This window comes from Ricinus communis, chromosome 1 (genome assembly GCF_019578655.1).
Source record: "Ricinus communis isolate WT05 ecotype wild-type chromosome 1, ASM1957865v1, whole genome shotgun sequence".
NCBI classification, from domain to species: Eukaryota; Viridiplantae; Streptophyta; class Magnoliopsida; order Malpighiales; family Euphorbiaceae; genus Ricinus; species Ricinus communis.
Genome location: NC_063256.1, coordinates 6,589,422 through 6,610,855, shown reverse-complemented (window position 1 = coordinate 6,610,855; position 21,434 = coordinate 6,589,422). Strand labels below are relative to the sequence as shown.

General features: G+C 35.2%; 3 protein-coding genes across 8 annotated transcripts; 2 read left to right on the top strand and 1 right to left on the bottom strand.

Moving 5' to 3' along the window:
- Positions 1-202: 202 nt before the first annotated feature.
- LOC8285868 (elongation factor Tu, mitochondrial) lies at positions 203-5,049 on the bottom strand. Of its 2 annotated transcripts, XR_001535609.3 has the most exons (13): positions 4,662-5,049; positions 4,458-4,533; positions 4,273-4,365; positions 4,112-4,186; positions 3,612-3,716; positions 3,424-3,514; positions 3,110-3,315; positions 2,652-2,735; positions 2,435-2,500; positions 2,280-2,342; positions 1,656-1,896; positions 508-638; positions 203-419 (listed from the first exon to the last, which is right to left on the bottom strand). XR_001535609.3 is itself a non-coding variant. In XM_002524763.4 (12 exons), the coding sequence occupies exons 1-12, from the start codon at positions 4,838-4,840 to the stop codon at positions 568-570; spliced, it is 1,350 nt and encodes a 449-aa protein (XP_002524809.1). In that variant the 5' UTR covers positions 4,841-5,049; the 3' UTR covers positions 203-567. The 2 variants fall into 2 exon arrangements, 1 of the variants encoding a protein (XP_002524809.1); XM_002524763.4 differs by having other exon boundaries at positions 203-638.
- A 5,604-nt stretch (positions 5,050-10,653) lies between these two features.
- On the top strand, positions 10,654-12,674 carry LOC8285867 (GDSL esterase/lipase At1g54790). Its single transcript, XM_025158364.2, has 6 exons — positions 10,654-10,801; positions 10,917-11,157; positions 11,252-11,452; positions 11,600-11,766; positions 11,845-12,115; positions 12,289-12,674. The coding sequence occupies exons 2-6, from the start codon at positions 10,923-10,925 to the stop codon at positions 12,576-12,578; spliced, it is 1,164 nt and encodes a 387-aa protein (XP_025014132.1). The 5' UTR covers positions 10,654-10,801; positions 10,917-10,922; the 3' UTR covers positions 12,579-12,674.
- Positions 12,675-15,486: 2,812 nt separating this feature from the next.
- On the top strand, positions 15,487-20,220 carry LOC8285866 (E3 ubiquitin-protein ligase SP1). Of its 5 annotated transcripts, none has more exons than XM_048380203.1 (11): positions 15,487-15,963; positions 16,095-16,147; positions 16,251-16,375; positions 16,488-16,583; positions 16,850-16,987; positions 17,072-17,137; positions 17,920-18,032; positions 18,178-18,230; positions 18,915-18,958; positions 19,034-19,142; positions 19,624-20,220. In XM_048380203.1, the coding sequence occupies exons 1-10, from the start codon at positions 15,890-15,892 to the stop codon at positions 19,103-19,105; spliced, it is 834 nt and encodes a 277-aa protein (XP_048236160.1). In that variant the 5' UTR covers positions 15,487-15,889; the 3' UTR covers positions 19,106-19,142; positions 19,624-20,220. The 5 variants fall into 5 exon arrangements, 4 of the variants coding, with proteins under 4 accessions (XP_048236160.1, XP_048236155.1, XP_048236156.1 ...); XM_048380198.1 differs by having other exon boundaries at positions 15,488-15,963; positions 18,120-18,230; positions 18,915-18,943; XM_015722712.3 differs by having other exon boundaries at positions 15,489-15,963; positions 18,120-18,230.
- The last annotated feature ends 1,214 nt before the right edge of the window (positions 20,221-21,434 follow it).

Below are 21,434 nucleotides of genomic sequence, written 5' to 3'. Positions count from 1 at the left end.
AACTGAATCAAATTTTGGATTCAGCAAAACTAGGACGAAACACAGGAACCTTATCTATCAGCATTTTCACTTTTAGACAATCTCTCAAGCAAAAACCATCATGGGAAGAGTTTCTTTTGAATTTGAATGTCGGGAACAATACTCAGCTTTTATACATTATTTCATCCAGTCATTCTTATTCCCAAATTTAATCATGAAAAAATTGACAAGGAAAAACAGTCTTCAAATATAGAATGATTAGTGGCATATAATCTAAACATTAGTACAATTTGAATGAATATTATTTAAATACCACAGAAAGCTGAGGGAAAAAGATCAAGCTATGTTGATCAATTGTATGCTATGGAAGCAGGACCGGAAGACAATCATTCTCTCAAATTAACTCAATTTGCGATCACTAACAATCTCTTCTGTAATGCCTAGAAACAACATTGCATCAAATGCAGACTTTATAAGAAATTATCACATGGCATTTTCTTCTCATCAATAACAATCATGTCTTCTTACCTAAAGCACTTTTAGCGAACAAGGGGACAAAAAGCATAAAGGATCTGACGTCAAAGCAACTCAGCTAATCACTTTCGAGACAACACCTGCTCCAACTGTTCTACCTCCCTCTCTCAAGGCAAATCTTTGTCCTGTAATGCCAAGATCAAGCAACAAATTAATGCAGGGCAACAGATCCATAGACTACAGTCATTTGTTTAATATGAAATAAAATAACCATCCATATTTATCAGTAAATATACTTTGGCATAATCATAAACTAGATACTAAACAAAATAATTGTACAGTTTGCAAGAGCAAAAATCCTGTGTTGCGGATAACATATACAGATATGAAAACAAAAGTTCAATTACAGGAATTTAGCAGAACTATATCCTTCTGCATTGCCAGTGGAAAATATAAAACAACATTGAAGCCTGCACTTACATGCGAGCAATATAATATCAGGACTACATACCAGAAACAGATAGCACTGATACAATTAAGAAATACACCCAATGTCCTTGTTCAATCACCAATACCAGATCCATATTTCAATTTTCATATGCCAAAAGCCCAGAGGCTAACATATGCCGACAATCAAAAGGAAAGCACATCTATATAAAATATAAAAGTTGAGGAAGAGTTTCACCAAGTGGCATTTTTATGTTAGAATGATGCCAAGTGGAGATTTCTGAAATTAGAATTTTGAAAAGCCACATCATGGAAGGAAAACATAAATCCATTTTTTAATAATGCATTTATTACTCAATTTAGCTAGCTACGAACAGCAAATAACAACTCTTTGAAGGTGACTTTGTAATTCCTACAAATTTTGAATCTTAGACTTCTTCTAGATTTTATCATTTCAGCAATTTCTTTTTCCATCTTTTTTCCCTACAAGTGCATACCTACTTCTAATCATATGAAAACGATGTTTAAATATGATTACAATAAAATTAATATATGAAATAAAATTCATAATTTTAGACAAGTATTTTTCATTTATTTATTACTTACTATATACAATAGGTAATTTACTAGTTTTAGAAAAACCCAAGGAAGAAATAAGGCCCGTGCTATGGCTGTTAAGAAACATAAAATACTCAAATTTTCTTTTAATACCTTCTAATACACAGCATAAAAAAAAAAAATCTAGTTAAATATACCTGCTTCAAGAGGAACGGGTAAGATCAGCTCGAAAGTTGCAGTCACATTGTCTCCAGGCATAACCATCTTAACATTTTCAGGCAATTCCACTTTCCCAGTGATATCTGCAGTCCGCATGTAAAACTGTGGCCTATAGTTGGAAAAGAAGGCAGTATGGCGTCCACCTTCATCTTTTGTTAGCACATATATCTCTGCCTCAAACTTCTTGTATGTTTTAACAGATCCAGGCTTTGCAATCACCTAAACAATTGAAGGAATGAAATGATTGCTTAAGCTTCTTGTAATTATTTAAAAAGTAGCCAAAATGAGAGGCCTAGTCCCCCTTCGAACATATCCAAAATCTAATTCATGGGTGGTAAGATCATTTATAGTGTAACATTGATTAGACTTATGCCTAACTACTTGTTCTGAGCTTTCCCCACAAATCAAAAGCTTTCCTCTGTAAAATTAAATACTTAATAACTAGGTAAGAACCAAAAGAACCATGAAATAGTTTCTTTTTTCCAAAACACAGGACAAATCATACAGGCTGTGTACTGCTATTCATAATTCTGATAAATGAATCAATTACTACCAAAAATATAACTTCATCGTAATTATGTATCTTAATTGTTCTCACTTACTTGTCCTCTTTGCACATCTTCTCGTTTCAAACCCCGTAGGAGAAGGCCAACATTGTCACCGGCCTAGAAAAAAAACCAAATATAAGCCCATTAATAGCCCATAAGCAATGCAAAGCAGCCTCAAAACCCCAAGATTGCTTGAACAGTTTACTTACTTGTCCTTGATCCAAGATTTTCTTAAACATTTCAACACCAGTAACTGTTGTTTTTAGAGGAGCACCCTACAAAAGATAGCTCAAAAGCAATAGTATATCAAGAGAACCTAAAATTCCAATCTAAACAGAAAGTATTACAAGTTCACAGGTAATACAAACAGCAAGAAAAGACACAAAGGAAGAACAAAAAAGAAAAAGCAAGGGATTTAACATTTACCTGCATTAGACCCAAAATCTCAACTTCTTCACCAACTTTAATGGTCCCTTGTTCAACACGTCCAGTAGCAACAGTTCCACGCCCCTTGTAAACACAGAGCAAAAGCAAAGATTAGAAGACAATTAACTCCATAGAATCTACACCTTATTTTGTGCAACCAAAATAATATTTAGCAAGAGGATGGCAAACCCAGTTTGCAACTAATAACATCACCGAAGAAAAGGGGTACCCCAAGACAAAGAATGTAAATTGTGGTTCTGTGACAAGAGTTTTGTTCACAAAAAGAAAGAGTTTAAGAGTACATAGGAGTACCAAGCTTAAAAAGCTCAATAACTCATAATAATGCAGATAGACTAAGAACAAAGAGACTCAAAGATCCTGCTTGAAGTGATGCAGTTTATTCTTCCAAGCAAATTTCTGCAACTGGCACAAGCAATGCTAAATAAGTGCCCTTTTACCTGAATTGAGAAAACATCTTCAATTGGCATAAGGAAAGGCTTGTCCAGTTGACGCACGGGATCAGGAATGTATTCATCCACAGCATCCATTAACTTTAAGATGGCCTTTTTCCCTAATTCTTCATTTGTTCCCTGTAGAGCAGATAGTGCTGATCCACGAATGATGGGGATTTCATCTCCTGGAAACTTGTAGAAACTAAGCAGTTCTGCCAGAAATTATTAAGTGAAGAATTTTAAAGAAAAAGGCAAACAAAAATAATAACAAAGCAAGAACTCGCAGTACATAAACATACTAATTTAGAAGACTACCATACCACGGAGCTCCATTTCCACAAGCTCTAATAGTTCTGGATCATCAACAGCATCACATTTGTTCAAGAAACAGACAAGAGATGGGACACCGACCTGTCCAATTAATTTAAAATAAAAAACTGCATACCATAAAGGAGCAAAGGGAGTAAGCTAACTATACTTCACTAGCCTCTTATAGTATGATGCTAACCTGACGAGCAAGGAGAATATGTTCCTTTGTCTGAGGCATGGGACCATCAGGAGCAGATACAACCAGTATTCCACCATCCATCTGGGCAGCTCCAGTAATCATGTTCTGAAAATCAAACAAAAGCATGAGATACTTAATGAATTTGTAATGCTGCTCAAAAGGAGTAAAACACTATCAGATTGAACCAGATCATGAAGATAACACGACTGATATTCACTCAGTTTAGCAGTTTACTGATTTGACCAGCAAAAAATAACTTGATTCTGGGTTAGGTATATGTGGACACTTCTTAGAAGTATAAGCTGAAGACTAGTAAAGAATGGATATGTGGTGATGGAAGTTTCGGAAAACAAACACAAACTGGACTTATACTCGCTATAAATTCTCAGTTCCCTTAATAACACTAACCATATTTATATTAGAGCAGACATTGTTTGCAGCAAAAAGAATTAGAGAAACTAAATATCCATTGTCTCATGATGGTTAAGTTCACAACTTACTTTCACATAATCAGCATGTCCAGGGCAGTCAACATGAGCATAGTGACGCTTAGCAGTTTCATACTCCACATGAGCCTGAAACAAGTTAAACCAGTTAAATTTGATAAATACGCCACAACTAAATCATAGGCACAAACAAACTAAGGGAATAAAATTCCAACCGTAGCAATAGTAATTCCTCTCTTTTTCTCTTCAGGAGCCTTATCAATTTCATCAAAGGCAACCGCTTTGGCTTTGCCTTCTTCTGCTAAAACCTACACAATCAAAAGTATACAAACTTAAGATCTCATAAAAAATATGAACAATTAAAGGGGCAAATCAAATAAAATGAGAAAAAAAAAACAACCTTTGTAATAGCTGCAGTCAAGGTAGTCTTTCCATGATCAACATGTCCAATTGTTCCGACATTTACGTGAGGTTTACTGTAACAAAACAAAACAAGTAACTTGGATCCATTTTTTTAATTTTTTTGTTTTGTTTTGGCATTCACAGCTATTAAAAAAAAAAAGCAAAAAACTTAATAGAAATTTGAAGAACAGAAAGTGATTACGTTCGAGTGAAGGTGGCCATGGATCTCCACCATGGATTATGGTTAAAAGAGTCATTTGAAGAAAGAGAAAAATGAGTGGAGGCGCAGGCGGCTGATCCTCCTCGACAGGACCAGTAGATTTGAGAAGAGAAGGGTAAAAGCCGTTTAGAATTAGGGTTTCTTAGAGCAGCGGCTGCCATTTGATAATTGTTAGATTAGAGTGAAATAGAAAGAAGCTCCGGAGAGAGGCGAGAGAGAGACCAGAGATTCCAGTTGGGGTTTTAGGGGTTTCTTCTCTCTTGAGGGTTTTAGAGAAATGTGGATTTGGTCTCCGTTGTTCGACCCGGAACGGCAGGTACCCAATGCGCAATTACGCACTCTGCATTTTAGGGCCGGGTTTGCTCCTGAGGATACTTAGTTACCAGCCCTAGCTGTCCGTTGGTCTGGGCCATCTGTTCTTTACACTCAAATAATTCTTGAAAAAAAAAATAACAATATTCATATTTTTTTATTCTTTATCAAATTTATTATCATATATTTTTACTGTATTAAAATATTAAAATAAATTTTTTTATTTATTTTTTAAATTATTGTTTTAATTTTTAAATAAAAAATAAAAAAAACAACTGAAAGATAATAATACAAATTAAAAAATTAAAAGAGCAATATTTAAAAAAAAACAATAAAAATTATAATTTTTTGTTAATTTTAAGATATTTTAAAAAAATTTCATAATTTTTTTATTTTTTCTTGGTAAAGCAAATAAGCGCTAAGTATTTGGAACAATCAGTCTCTAGAATTCCATGACACGACTCACTCATAGAATAAACATTTGGTTGTTTTCACTCGCTTAATCTATGAAAGCTATTATAAAATCCTGTCTCAGGTGAGTGAATTATTAAATCAATCCGAATAAAGATTTAGATTTCATACTTAGTATGAAGATGAAAACCAATATTACATGTTTGGTTTTCATTAATTTTACCATTTTATCGATCCTACCAATGTTATTATTGTTAAGAATATACCAGATCCATCAATAGCTACCAAGTCAACTAACAACTAGTCATATATTTGTTAGTCTGTTATTATTTTTTATAAATATAATCTTCAAATAGTTGTCATATATTTTCTGTTATTATTCTATTATAACAAACTCATATCTTTCTTGTAAAGGATATACTAGATCCATCAACAGCAATGCAGTGCACTAATAATAATTTTCCTAGAAACCTATTAATGCTTTATGGTATCAAAGCCTAAGAAGCTAATCAAAGCTCTTTAAACTGATCCATCCATGGCCTCTTCAGTTCAAGACACTCAGATTATATCTTTCAACGCACTTTCACATTTTCCCACCAAGTTATCCCAATCCAATTTTTCTGTTTGGAGAACCCAACTTCACTCAGCTCTTATATGCTATGATTTACTCGGCTATATTGATGGCACCAATCCCAAACCTGCAACAACAATTCCTGACCCAAAAGACAGTACCAAAACCATACAAAACCCAGAATTTACACTCTGGTACAGACAAGATCAACTAATTCTAAATGCCATTTTAGGAAGCTGTGCAACAGACATATAATCTCACATCTCTTCTATTAACTCCTCCAAAGAAGCATGGGATCGTCTTTATGTTCTATTTGCCAACAAATCCCGCACTCGCATTGTGTCTCTCAAAGAAAAACTTCACAATAAATCCACGAGGCACTCGCTCAATCATAGAGTATATGCAGGATTTTCGAGCCACTGCTGATGCTCTTGCCAAAGCTGACAAACCCATTGATGAAGAAGACTTAGTCATACATGTTCTTACCGGGGTCGGACCAGATTTCGCTCCTGTTGCTGCTGCAGCCCGTTTGTGTGATAATCCAATCACCTTTGATGAATTGTTTGATAAGTTGGAGGCTTTTGAATGAGAAAACAAACCTAAAACACTCATAGATCCATCCATCACCTTAGCAACAACTAATCATGTAACTCGTCACTCAAATCAAAATCGTCCATGGAACTTTTGCTCCAACAAAACTCTAATCGCCACACATGGAACACCAACTATAGAAACCAAAACTCATCCACCTCTAACAGCTGCTCTAATTAGAATTCACCTCGTTCAAACAAGTCTCTAAATTCATCTGCATTCTTTTGCAATTACTGTGAGATACCAGATCATCAAACTCATGAGTACTGTAAACTAGCTCGATTTCTTTGAAACAACAATGTGCAGACTGGCTCTACATCACGTGATCAAGTATCTCAGCCTACTGTCAACATGACATCTCTCAACATGCCTTCATCTCAACAATGGTTGTTTGACACTGGCGCATCTCACTATGTTACTGGAGATGTGAATAATCTGCAACAATTTTCAGATTACGGTGGTCCAGATGAACTCAATATCAGTGATGGTTCAGGTTTACAGATATCTCACATTGGCAACACCAAAATTACTCATAATAACACTACATTTGCTTTGGATAATATTCTTTGTGCACCATCTATTCAGAATAATTTAATCTCTGTTTCTAAACTTTATCAAATAAATAATGTCTCACTTGAATTTTTTCCCTTTCATTTTCATGTCAAGGATCTGCGCACGGGGGCGAAAATGCTTTGCAGGGAGAACATTAATGATGTCTATTGCATCCCTAGTTCAATAAATCCTCAAGTTCACCACACCATAAAATCTCAACTTGATGAGTGGCACAAACGCTTAGGCCATCCGGCTCCTCCTATTATTCCTTCAATTTTTCATTATAGTGATTTGAAGTTCAATTCATTGTCAGACTCCAAGTTTCATTGTACTTCTTGTGCTTTAAATAAAATTCATAAATTACCATTTTCTGAAAACTCTCTTCACAACTCTAAACCTCTGGAATTAATTTATTCTGATGTTTGGGGTCCTACTACTACATCCATTAACAATTTTCGGTATTATTTAATACTTGTTGATCACTATAGCAAATATATATGGCTTTATCCAATGAAAAAGAAATCTGATGTTGCTGTTTTGTTTCATCAATTCAACTTACTGGTGGAAAATTTCTTTCAACACTCAATTATCTCTATTTACACAGATAATGGTGGAGAATATCTTTCTCCTGCACCCATTTTAAACTATCATGACGTCTCGCATTTCAAAATGCCTCCATACACACCTGAACATAATGGAACATCAGAAAGACGTCACAGTCACATTGTCGAAACAGGTCTAGCTCTTCTTCATACTGCATCCCTTCCTATTTCATATTGGTCATATGCTTTTCAAACAGCTATTTACTTGATCAATCGCCTCCCAACTTCAGTCCTTAAGTTTCAGTCACCCTTTCAAAAGTTATTTCATTGCAATCCATCTTATTCTCGCCTCAAAATCTTTGGATGTTTATCCTACCCTTGGCTGCGACCTTACAATACTTCTAAACTTCAAACACGATCCGAGCCATGTATTTTTCTCGGTTACTCCACAAGTCAATCTGCCTACATCTGTTTTGATCCCATTTCCAAAAAGACTTACATCTCTCATTATGTCAGATTTATTGAACATATTTTTCCTATGCAGGATAGTAATAGCTATCAAAAAGACTCATTGCCAGCATTGGAATCTCTGTGTGCAGACATCCCTGTAAGTAATACTTCTTTATCTCTATCTACTTCTCCTCATCTGAATCCAACTACTATGATTCCCATTCCTACTCCATCATACTCAATGACTCCCACACATAATCCACCTTCAAATCCAACTAATGACATTACTTCATCCTCTTCCAACTCAATGACTACCACAATAGTAAACTCTTCTCCACATTCCCTTTCCTCTTCTTACTCTTCTCCACATTCCCCTTCCTCTTCTTACTCTTCTCCTTAACCACGTCCTTATAATCTTCGGCCTTCACATACTCGCACACAAAACTCAAAATATTTTAATTCAAAATTTGTGAATCACGTTACTTCTCATCCAATTCCTCCCACTCTTGAACCTACGAATTTATCCGAAGCAATGAAAGATGAGAAATGGTGTGCTGCTATGTCAGATGAGTTTGATGCACTTCTACGCAATGGCACTTAGGATCTTATACCACAAGAAAATTAGAATCTCGTTGGCTGCCGTTGGATTTTTCATATAAAAAGAAATATGGATGGAACAATTGCTAAGTATAAAGCCCGACTTGTCGCCAAGGGATATCATCAACGTCCAGGCTTAGATTACTCTGAGACATTTAGCCCCGTGTCCAAACCAACTACAATCCGTTTGATTCTTAGCTTAGCTCTTGCTTATGGATGGAAACTTCGTCAGTTGGATATTAATAATGCCTTTCTTCAAGGAACTCTTATTGATGATGTTTATATGGTTCAGCCACCTGGTTTCATTCATTCTTCTCTTCCCAATCACTTCTGTAAGTTAAAGAAAGCTTTGTACGGCCTCAAGCAGGCTCCTAGAGCCTGGTACCAAGAGCTCAAGCGTTTTCTTCTTCAGTTTGGTTTCAAAAATTCAGTAGTAGACTCTTCATTGTTCATTTATAATATGGATGGTGTTTGTCTCTATTTTTTAGTCTATGTTGATGATATAGTTCTGACTGGTAACAATGACAAATTTCTCGAATTTCTTGTCTCACAACTTGGCTGCAGATTCTCTCTGAAAGATCTTGGCATACTTCATCAATTTTTGGGTGTTGAGGTGATTCGCACACCTACTGGTCTTTTCCTGTCTCAACATCGGCATATTGCTAATCTTCTTGAATCATTCTCAATGGCTAGCGCTAAAAAAGTTACTACTCCCATGTGTACTACAACACCTTTGTTTGCTTAAAGATGGTTCGACCTCCATTGATCCTACTCCTTACAGAAAACTGGTTGGTGATCTACAATACTTGTCTCTCACTCATCCAGATATATCATTTGCCGTCAATCGCCTTTCTCAGTATATGCATTCACCTACTGAACTACATTGGACAGCATTGAAACGAGTCCTTCGTTATCTGGAAAACACTATTTTCATGGCCTCTTCTTGCATAAAGGAACTCCTTTGCAATTACGAGCCTTTAGTGACTCAGACTGGGGTGGTAATCCTGATGATGGTCGCTCTACTACAGCTTATCTTATCTACCTAGGCTCTAATGCTATCTCTTGGAATCCAGCCGTCAAAAGACTGTTTCACGCTCATCCTCGAAAGCGGAATATAAAGCAATAGCCAACACCACTGCTGATATATTATGGATTCAAAATCTTCTTCAAGAGTTGGGAATCAAACTGCCCAAACCTCCTTCCTTGTTTTGTGACAACACAGGTGCTACCTATTTTTGTGCCAATCCAGTCTTTCATTCACGAATGAAGCATGTTTCACTTGATTATCATTTTGTTTGGGAATGTGTAGCAAATGGCAACCTTCATGTTCATCACATTTCCACAAAAGATCAACTTGCAAATGTCCTCACCAAAGCCTTGAGTCATCACCAATTTACTGTTCTTCGCTCCAAGATCGGAGTCTCCAATGGAGCCTCAATCTTGTGGGGGCGTGTTAAGGATATACCAGATCCATCAACAGCTACCAAGTCAACTAACAACTAGTCATATATTTGTTAGTCTGTTATTATCTTTTGTAAATATAATCTTCAAGTAGCTGTCATATATTTTCTGTTATTATTCTGTTATAACAAACTCATCTCCTCCTTGTAAAGGATATACTAGATCCATCAACAGCAATACAATGCACTAATAATACTTTTCCTAGAAACCTATTAATGCTTTAATTACTATTTCGAAGCTTGGCGTGAAGATCACCATCTACCTACTACTTCAAGAATAAGTAGCCGAGACAGGAAGGTACCATGGATGCAATTCTTGAAGGACCAAGCTCTTGCTGCACCGAAGTATATGTTAAAGTTTAAACCACAAAACATTTGTTTTCCGAGTTATTCATATGACCAATGTTCTTTTTCAGCAGCACCACGAAACAGAGAAACCTGGGCATGGTTATGGCCATACAATATGTATATATTCTACTTAAAACATAATTTTCTTGGACCCTTCTGTTTGTACTTAGTTTGAAGCGTCGTTCTGCTATTTAACTATATTAGTACTCAATCAGCAATTCCACATGCTTCTGTTTTTCCTTGTTTCAAGGTTCAAGGCAAAGCAAATGTATCCATGTCTCTCTTACGGTAACTTTGTCTTTGCTTTCCAGCTACTTCAAGAAATATAATTATAGTATGTCCTCTAATCTTTCTTCTAGTACCTAGCTCTTAATAAGCTATAGCTTTTCTTGACTCCTTACAGGCAGCAATGGTTCTTGAAGTCTATGCATTGCGAATGTTAACCTTAATTTTCACATTCATGCCTGCTGTTAGTCCCTCAAATTTCAGCTATCCTGCAGTTTTCAACTTTGGTGATTCAAATTCAGACACGGGTGGTCTGGTTGCAGGAGTTGCCTTTCCTGTGGGACCTCCTAACGGACAAACTCACTTCCAGGAACCTGCTGGCAGGTTTTGTGACGGCCGCTTGATTATTGATTTTCTCAGTAATGCATCTCAACTTCTTAGCAAAATTTTGAGATATTGTTGCTGAATATGATAGCCCACGTAATAAATTAATGTTCTTGATATGTGCTGCAGTGGATGCAATGGACCATTCATTTTTGAGTCCATATCTGGATTCTGTAGGTGCGCCTAATTTCCACATGGGGTGCAACTTCGCAACCGGAGGTTCTAGTATACTTCCAGCAAATAAAAGTTCAAGATTTCCATTTTCATTTGGAACTCAGGTGTCTCAGTTTATCCACTTCAAGGCTCGAGTTCTTGAATTAATTGCAAAAGGTATCAGTAGGATTCAACCAAACTCAAGTTTAACTAAATCAAAAGGATATTATTTCAAGCAATGTTTTTACATGATTTTAGATAGGAAATTCGAGCTATTTTACATGTGAAAAAGGTTTTTGTACTTTGACTTTTAATTGGTTTTAGATAGGAAACTTCGGAAGTATCTCCCTCTTGAACAACATTTCAAGGACGGCCTTTACACGTTTGATGTGGGTCAGAATGATCTTGATGGAGCATTCTCTTCGAAACCAGAGGACCAAGTTCTAGCTTTTATTCCAAACATATTGTCAGAATTTGAGACTGGAGTTGAGGTTGACATGTTTTTACTTCTTAGCCTTTTCAGTAATACTGCTTTGTGAAATGGTTTATAGTCAGCTCGTGTTCTGCAGGGACTGTACAGCCAAGGCGCCAGGAATTTCTGGATTCACAACACAGGACCCCTCGGTTGCTTACCCAGAATCATTGCAACATTTGGGAAGAACGCGTCAAAGCTCGACCAATTTGGATGTGTTAATTCTCACAACCATGCAGCAACTGTTTTCAACACACAGTTGCAGAGTCTTTGTACAAAGTTGCGAGCACAATATTCTGATGCTACTGTCACTTGTGTGGATATTTTCTCAATAAAATTGAACCTCATCTCGAACTTCTCTCAGTATGGTAAGTTACCACTTGGGAATTTCACGTTTTACAGAGTGAGCTTAATGGTAAGATTGCTCCTTTATGATCGAAAAAGGTCATCTCTTATTTGCAAAGCGAGGAGTCTTGTGCACTAGAACGTCCTTTTAGTATTCATGCTTTGTATAATCTTACAAACTACATGGCCTTTTCAGGTTTCGAACAGTCTTTAGCAGCTTGTTGCGGATATGGTGGACCGCCATTAAATTTTGACAGTAGGATTGCTTGTGGTGAAACCAAGACTTTAAATGGCAGCACAGTGACGGCAAGTCCTTGTAACAATACTGCTAAATATGTGAATTGGGATGGAAACCATTATACTGAAGCAGCAAACAAATACGTTTCAGAACAAATACTAGCAGGAAATTACTCTGACCCACCTCTATCAGTAATCAGACAAGTTAATGTCGAATCAAAGTTCATTAACTACAAAATGCTGTATTAGCTAGCCTGTGATTTCCTGAAGTTCTTGGCACTGCCATTTTCGAAATTAATCTTGGTATGATCATACAAAGGAATATGAATACTTTTCCTTCATTCAGAGATGCTCAAAAGATGCGGACATTGTTAAAGACAACTGTAGATGTGCTGCAATGTTTAAACTTTTACCTGCTTGCAAATATTAAAAAAAAAGCATTATACAGAAAAACTAATTAAGATATCAACTATCGAAAAAATTACTTCCAACCGCAATCATCTCCGGCGATCGGCTTCGGTATTGGAAAACTTTTTAACTCTACTCTAATTCTTTTTTATATTTAGTTATAAATTGAAAATATAGTAAAAATTTATTTAAGAAAAAAATTGAAGCCCTCGCCACTCCGAGTCCCCCACTATATAGAGACAAGTAGATAAGCGTGATAAACCCAAGAGTTCGATCACTCGGTTACATGGGTGGCGGCAATTGTCGTTGCAATTTGTTCTCAAATTAATTTTAATTTGTTTAAGAGCTAAAGTGCATTTCTCTAATGAAAATCAAAAAATTTGAATGCTCGTCTTCAGTTTAATTGGTAGAATAGTAAACTTTAGCTGGTAAACTCACGTTTAACCGTGTTTGTAATCTTTCTATATTTCAGATTATTCTCTTGATAAGGAATTTTGGCACCAAATTGGTTATTTTGCTGTTTAGTTTTAAAATTGCCTGTAAAAATTCAAATTCAAAGCCTTTGAAGCTTATTAGGGTTTTTTTTTTTTTTTTTTTTCTACTTTTCCTTGAAGTTTAACTGTAGAGGACGATGCTAGACGGTGGAGTTGGCTGCTGTACTGTATATGGTTAGCGGGACACATCCGTTTTTCGTTTTTGGTGCTTTACATATGCAAATACTGTCCATACAAATCTTTACATCCATAGATTGTCTTCCTTTTCACTTATTTATATTTGTATGTGTTGTATGGCGGTGTAGGGATGTTACACGTATCTCCCGTAATTTGTATCGGTGTGGTATATAATTTGAAAAAATTAATCTGTATACTTTAATTAATTGTGTCAGAATATTAAATTTAAATACGAACACATTTACTAACTAGATTAAACGGGTTCGCTCTTATAACTCATTTGATAAATATATTTTTAATAAAGAATTAATTATTATAATTATAATTTTTTATTATTTATATAAATATATGAAAGGAAAGAATAAATTATATAATATATATATATATATATATATATATATATTGTATATATATATATATATTATATATATTTATTAATTTATGAGCTCATCTAAATAAATATATTTATTCGTGTCACTCGCGGATTAGGCAAGTAAATCTGTTTAAATCTAGTTTATTTTTATATTATAAACGAGTTGATTTGCTTACAATTCAAACCCATTTATTTTAAACCCAAATCTGTTTAACTATATATTGTATTGTTTAATTGAATTAAAAATTTTGAGCCATATTTGTAAGAATTAAGCACTTAAAAGGATTAGATAAACTCTTCAATTAATTATAAGATTGAGAATTTATGTTCTGCCGTGTCATATTTAATCATATCGTATCGAAATATATGTATAATATAAAAAGAAATATGATTCGTTTAGCTAATCGTGCCAGAACATTAAATTCAACACGGATACATTTATTAACTAGGTTAAAGTGATTGATTCATACAATTTGTTTAATAAATTTAATTTTTTTGTCTAAAATGGAAATGATCAGAGTCATATGCTGATTTCAATATGCAGGTGTGCCCATTTTTGCTATTGCACAAACTGCTCTTCGTATCTGACAATTTGTCCCCTTTGCCGGAGGCAGATAGAGCAGGCAGTAAATACTTTCCGGCCTTAAAGGTTCATTTCCAATATTTAAATGGGCTTCGTACCAATGCTCTTTAATTCAATTATTAAAGCTGTAAATGACTTAAGTTCTGGCTTCCCTATATTTGATGCTGGCTTGTGTTAGTGTTAGTTCCGTCCAAAATTGTGACAACATTACAGTTTCTTTCTTTTTGTCTTGACATTGTTTTTATTTGTTAAAGATAACGATATTGTCCAAGAAAATCATTGACATTTATGAAAGCCAGCAAAATACCTTTTTATTGAAAAGCTTGGCGTTTTGGCAGCATATTTTAGTCACTGCTTCTACTTTTGCGCTTCACTGTCTGTGACCCCTCCTTGGTGGTGTTGGGAAAATGAGGAACGCAGAGTACTCGAAGACGACATTCGGCAAGGGATTGTAAATGTTCAACATTCAAAACCATGCTGTGGATTAAGAAGTACTTGCAGGGCTCTTTTCCATGCCTTCATTCATTGTCTGTTTCTAAAGGGTTGACGATGCTTTTGCTCTATCTCCTCATAGTCTCATTAAGAGAGAAACATGCTAGTCTTGTTTCTGTTCATTTGTGGAATCGTCTTTACATAAGCATTAAATTAAATATATTCTCTCGCTAACAATGTCTATCAAATAGAGGGTAATGTAAACGAATAGAAGAGAAATTAGTTTCAAAGAGTAGCCTGTTAAGAGAAGGAAGTTTGATAAACAAAAAGAAATTAAACTAATTAATAAATTTTGTATCATATGATTTTAGTACAAGAAATTTAAAATTTAATTAATCTTTATTTATTTTAATAGTTATTTGATATGTAACCAAAAATAAAATTTATTTAATTTAAAAGTTTTAAATAAAATTTTTAATTTTTAATTTAACAAACACTTGCTATTCGATTAACAATAACATTAAAATATTCTTATATAATATTATATAAAATTATTTGTAAATATAATAAATAATATAAATTAAATATTTTGTTAAATTAATTAAATTATTAAATAAATTAAAATTGAAATGTCTAAATATTCATTTTTGCAACCAATAAAGTTTAATTTTTTTTACTCATTCCTGTTTATTTTGTATTTTTTAGCAAAAGAAAAAGAGTAAAAGCTGCAGTTAACTGCCGCGTCGTCTCTCCACCACGTTCTTCCCTAGCCATTGAGTTTAATTAGCCACAACACATCGGAGCTGAAACTTTTTTTTTTTTTCCTTTTCGGAAAAGAAACGGACGACTTTACCTCTCTCTCATTCCCTCTCTTTCTTTTCGTTAACCTTCACTTCTCGCATCTGATTCTCTCTCTCTCTCTCTATCTCACAGTTTACGATCATTTTTGCAGTATCTTTTTATCTTTCTCTAGTTCTTGAAACGATTTCCTCTCTCGCATAGAATTCATGATCGAAAATTCAGCTGTTCGACTCTTGTTAGGTTTTTGTTTCTAAACCTATTTATTTGTGGAAAATAATAATAATAAAAGGAAATGCTACCATGGAGTGGAATTAGTTGCTGCTTAAGTGGCGCTGCTCTTTATTTACTTGGCAGAAGCAGTGGCAGGTCATTACCTTATTATAAGTTCAACAATTACCTTCACTTTGTTATTCTTTTTTTTTTTTTCTTTCCTTTTGTTTTTATCTTTTTCTGTTTGTTTATTTTATAATTGTGGTGTGCGTTTTATGATTGTGTAGAGATGCAGAGGCTCTTAAATCGGTCACAAGGGTTAATCAGCTTAACGAATTAGGTACGCAATGCGCTTCTGAATTAAACTTATATCTAATTCTATTATGTTTTCTACATAGAAAATTATTATTATTTTTTTTGTTGAAAATGTTTTTGACTTTCAGCCAAGTTACTTGATATTGAAAGTAAAGTATTACCACTAGTTGTTGCTATCTCTGGAAGAGTTGGTTCAGAGACTCCCATTAATTGCGAGTATAGTGGCTTAAGAGGTGTTATTGTAGAGGAGACGGTAATTAACCTAACATCCTGTTATTGCGTTTACCATTGCATATGAATGAGCATGACTGTATAGGTGATCATACTTTCTTAACAATTATTTCTGTGTATTTTGTGCCTTTCAGGCTGAACAGCACTTCCTTAAACATAATGATGCTGGATCTTGGATACAAGATTCTGCCTTAATGTTATCAATGAGTAAAGAGGTCCCCTGGTATCTGGTGAGATAAATGAGTCTCCTCTTTATTTTGTTCTGATTTTATTGCTTCTTCATTACTAGTCATTCCTGTTATGAACACACCTCAAAAGCTAGCCCTCGAGGAGGGAAAGCCTAAGTCTGTAAATCCCTCATTGAAATCCCATACTTCATTGTTGGATCCGAGTCCCATACCTTGCCAACTAGGATCATAACATCGCCTAATGTACTTCTTTTGAAAATGTAACTGAACAAGAGAAACCACTCTTTTTCTTTTGGTTGTTCTGTTAGGATGATGGGACTGATAGGACATTTGTTGTGGGGGCTCGAGGTGCCTCAGGCTTTGCGTTAACTGTCGGCAGTGAAGTCTTTGAAGAGTCAGGACGATCACTGGTACGGGGAACTTTAGACTATCTTCAAGGTCTCAAGGTTTGACTGTTCTACGCTTCCCCACATGTACAATAATGTTCAGATGGTTGGGTCAACCTTGCTTGATGGTGATTTTGATTTCAGATGCTAGGTGTGAAGAGGATTGAAAGGGTACTTCCTACTGGTACTTCATTGAGCGTCATTGGCGAGGTATTTTATTCTTTAGTTATATAAAGCTTCTGCAGTTATGTCTTTATCATACACAATTAGTGATGAATGTGTTAGTATATGGATTCTCCTTACTTTTGTATTTGCTCTCCATGGATAATTTTCTACCCTCATTTTTTCTTCTCCTCAATTTCTCTCCTACCTTCACCAAACTAGGGAAAAAAGGGGGAAGTTATTTAAGTTTCTTCCATCTCTCTCTAATCTTTTCTCTTGTTTTCATTCTTCCAAGCCGTATGATAAGTGTATGGCAGCATGCCTTTCTTTATGCAATTGTCAATAATGGGAAAGTTAAAATTTTATGCTATTTTCTTGACTACGAATCCTTCAGGAAGTTTGTTGCTGGATGACAATATGCTTGCCTGAAGTATTAGCAGATTTGGAGGGAAAGAAAAGTAACCATGATTTGGGTACATCTAGAATTTGTTCTGTTTGCCTTTTTTTTAAAAAAAAAAAAAATAATACTGGTTATAGTGTTAAAGAAAAGGGTACTCAAAATTTACCTGTGTGGACATCAAAAGAACAGGAATCATTTCTTACTAAGAACTATTAAATGCCGGAATGACACTTGTTATTGGGAACTGCTTTATCCTTGGTCTTGGTTTTATGGTCGACCATTCTGAAAATTTCATTTATTTGTAATATGATCTATAATCTCAGGTGCTCGTAATTTGAAAATGAAATCAGTCCATCTTATCATATATGTATAGATTTATCAATTTCATTTTTTTGACATTGTCAAATTTGGTTCTTCAAATTATGATCAGGCCGTCAAAGATGATATTGGGACAGTTCGGATCCAGCGTCCCCATAAAGGGCCATTCTATGTATCTCCCAAAACTATTGACGAGCTCATTGGAAATTTGGGAAAGTGGGCAAGGTTCACATCTTCACTTATATGCTTCAACCTCTTGCTTTTACCCTAACTTTGAATTTATGAAAGCATGATTTTATATTTGTGTACCAGGTGGTACAGATATGCCTCAGTAGGCTTGACGGTTTTTGGTGTTTTTCTTATTGCTAAGCATGCTATACAGTATATCATGGAGAGAAGACGACGTTGGGAATTGCAGAGCAGGTATCATTCCATTGTTGTTAATTGTTTGGTGGAATCAAATAGCAGTGTGAATGACTAATTGGTGTAGCTAAACATCAAATGAGATGTGGTCACTTTCAATAACAGGCCAGTTTTAGAACACTATCATGTATTTGCAAGTGAACTGGTACACTTTTGGGTTGACTATACTTCAACATCTGGTTCATACTTTATTCTGCAACCTCTTCTCAGATTCTAGGAATTATTTTTATTACAGTTAATTATTTTAATCCAAATTTCAGATCTTCTCAATATGCATAATTAACCAATCTGGCCAAATGGTCCAAGAATCTTGTGGCCTTAGAGTTTAGAAACTGTCTCAATTCCAAAAAGTCATAGAGAAGATAAAAGGATATGTGAAACAAGTCTTTAGATGTCGGCAGATTGTTGGATCAAAGGCTGCTCTGCTTGTGACAAACCACCTTCAATGAGGTGCAAAAGTGACATTAAGTTTTCACTTTCCACAGTGTGTGCATGCGATTTCCATATTAACAATTAAAACTTGATTGGGTTGCTATCTTAGGTGGAGTATAGGTGGCTAGGGTAGGGCCTTTTAATTTGAAGTGGAAACATACTTGAATAACTTATAATACAAAGTAGATTTTTCCTCTTCACTTGTCTTGTTATTTATTGTTACATTTGAGTTAGAAAGCATTATTATTGCAGGGTTCTTGCTGCTGCTGCTAAGAGACAAGGTCAAGATTCTGATGGTAAATTGCTGCATTGGTAATTTTTGAAGAGAAATAGGTTGTAATCTAATACTAGATTGTTCAATTGTTTTCCAGGTTCAAATGGAAAAGCTGAAAATGGATCAGACAGTAGTAAGAGAGAACGTCCAATTCCAGATTTATGTGTAATATGCCTTGAGCAGGAGTACAATGCTGTTTTTCTCCCGTAAGAAGCTTTTTATTTGAAAAATACCATAGCCATATATTTATAAGTGCACATCCACACGCAATAAGAGATTTATAAATTTTTCTTTTTTTCTTAAAAGAAAATTTCTCTTCTGTGCTCCTTCCTCCTTTTCTTTTCTCCACTTTTAGAGTTCTATAAGTTTACAATAAAGTCCATCCTAGATGCCCAAACTCACCCATCTAGATCAAGAGTCTTGTGACTATTGGAAGTGCCAGACGTTCCCTTGTTCCCGTCCTTCCATCAGCATGTGGGCACAACAGAAATTGTTCTCTCTCTCTCATATCTGCCTGTTCATGCAAGATCGGCCAATTCTTTATATATTAATTATAATTTCTGGCCGGGCTGCTTATATCACAATAGCTTTGGAAGCGCACATTTCTCTGCATTTATCTGAATTTTTTTTTTTTTCTTGTCGACCCTGAAATGAAAGTAATAAGTTGCATGCCTGTGTAATCTGCAGGTGTGGCCATATGTGCTGTTGTACAGCGTGCTCTTCACATCTGACAAATTGTCCTCTTTGCCGGAGACGGATAGAGCAGGTAGTAAAGACTTTTCGTCATTGAAGATTTGCTTCCAAGATTTCAGCAAGCATTCCAGTTAAAGACAGTTGTCAGGGAACTGATTTCCTTTTCCATCCAAGAATAAGGTGTAAAATCCTGCCAATCGCAGCAATAGCTTATAACTGGAAGTGATATCTGTAAATTTCTTCTCAACCGTTATTCTGCCATCATCGCCAGTTTTTGCTGACAATTATTTTGGTCCTTGGGAAGATTACGAAATTAGTCATTTCATGGGCTCTGACAATTTTTTTTTGCACTGTCGTCTTTCTCAGTTTTAGGATGTAGATGACTGGTAAAAATTCATCCTTCCTCGTAGTTTAATGTCATTCTCATAAATGTATAATGCATTTACTCCAGAGTTGAATTGAATGTTCCGTTTGATTACTGAAACGTTTTGTTTCAGCAACTTGTCAGCATGAACAACAGAGAAGAGCAAATCTTCTGCAGGTTGCCTAGAAAATTTTTGCAATAATATTTGTAGATATCTTCTCAATCAATGTCCTGCGGTCATCCCTTTTTTGTGCTGAAATCTTTTTTGCATCCATAGTAGGACTCCCAACTGTCACTTTTTATATGCTTTAATGAAATCTCTTTGTTATCTCTTGTCAAAGAAAAAAAGAGTTCTCCTTTATCTTCAAAACTGCAGATGATTTACATTCAGGCTTTCTGACAGTTTTAATATATATGTAATAAAAACCTTCTCTTTTCTCTACCGCCACTTGATGAAAGTCTGAAATCACCTTGAACAGCGAAAAGAAAGCTTGGAGTGGCTAAACTCTGTTTCTTTTTTTTTTTCTACAATTACTTTATTTAGACAACACTCACCTCCAGAGTAAATGTCCCGCTGGTATCAAATCTTTGCATTTTTTTGCAATTCGTACAAAACTTTCAATTTGTTTCTTTTTAGTACTACTCCTATTATTTCAGATCTGACTGCCAGCCAATGAGAATCCAAGACTTATTCGATGTGGTGTCGGTTTATGAAGGATAACACAACACTTGCCACATCTATTGCTGACTCCTTCACTTTATCCTAGTCAGTAATTAACTAAAAACATTTAATTTGAGCTACAAAATTGAGAGACACTGTAATCAAATTGTTTTCATCCTCTAAGGTAACCCAAAAGTAACCGTTGGTACCAAACCTCAAAAATCAACGTAAATCGCTCGAATTCCACCTCTACTGTCAACACTCTCTGAATCTCTCATTTATCGTCTTTGACCTTCTGCTTCGTACCTGCACATTGCGACATTGTGGAACAATGACACTCGACTGGCGAGTAAGGGAGAAAGCCGAAGACCCACCACTATACTGTAAGTACAAGCGCGCCACTAGTTATTCTGTTGTTATTGAAAGCTATTTTGCATCTTTCAATGCGTAATGCATGCTGCATTTCTTTAGAAGTTAACAATGCAAGGGGCTAGGTTTTCCTAATTCCTTTTGATTAGTTGAATGATGATGATGTTTGTTTATTAATACTGCTTGTGTGTGATTGTTTCATATTTGTTTAATTAATTTATTTTGCAGTGTCTAATTCCGACTACTTCAGTTTGTATTGGCATGATTATGGAGTTGATGGTAGAGGTCAACCTAAGCTATGGGATATATGAGCTGTGGATTTTTGTAGTTCAGATAAGATCTCTAGGATAGAAATAGATTCAATGGCTAGAGAGCTAGGATTGAATCCTGAAAGAAACTTTATTATGTGGA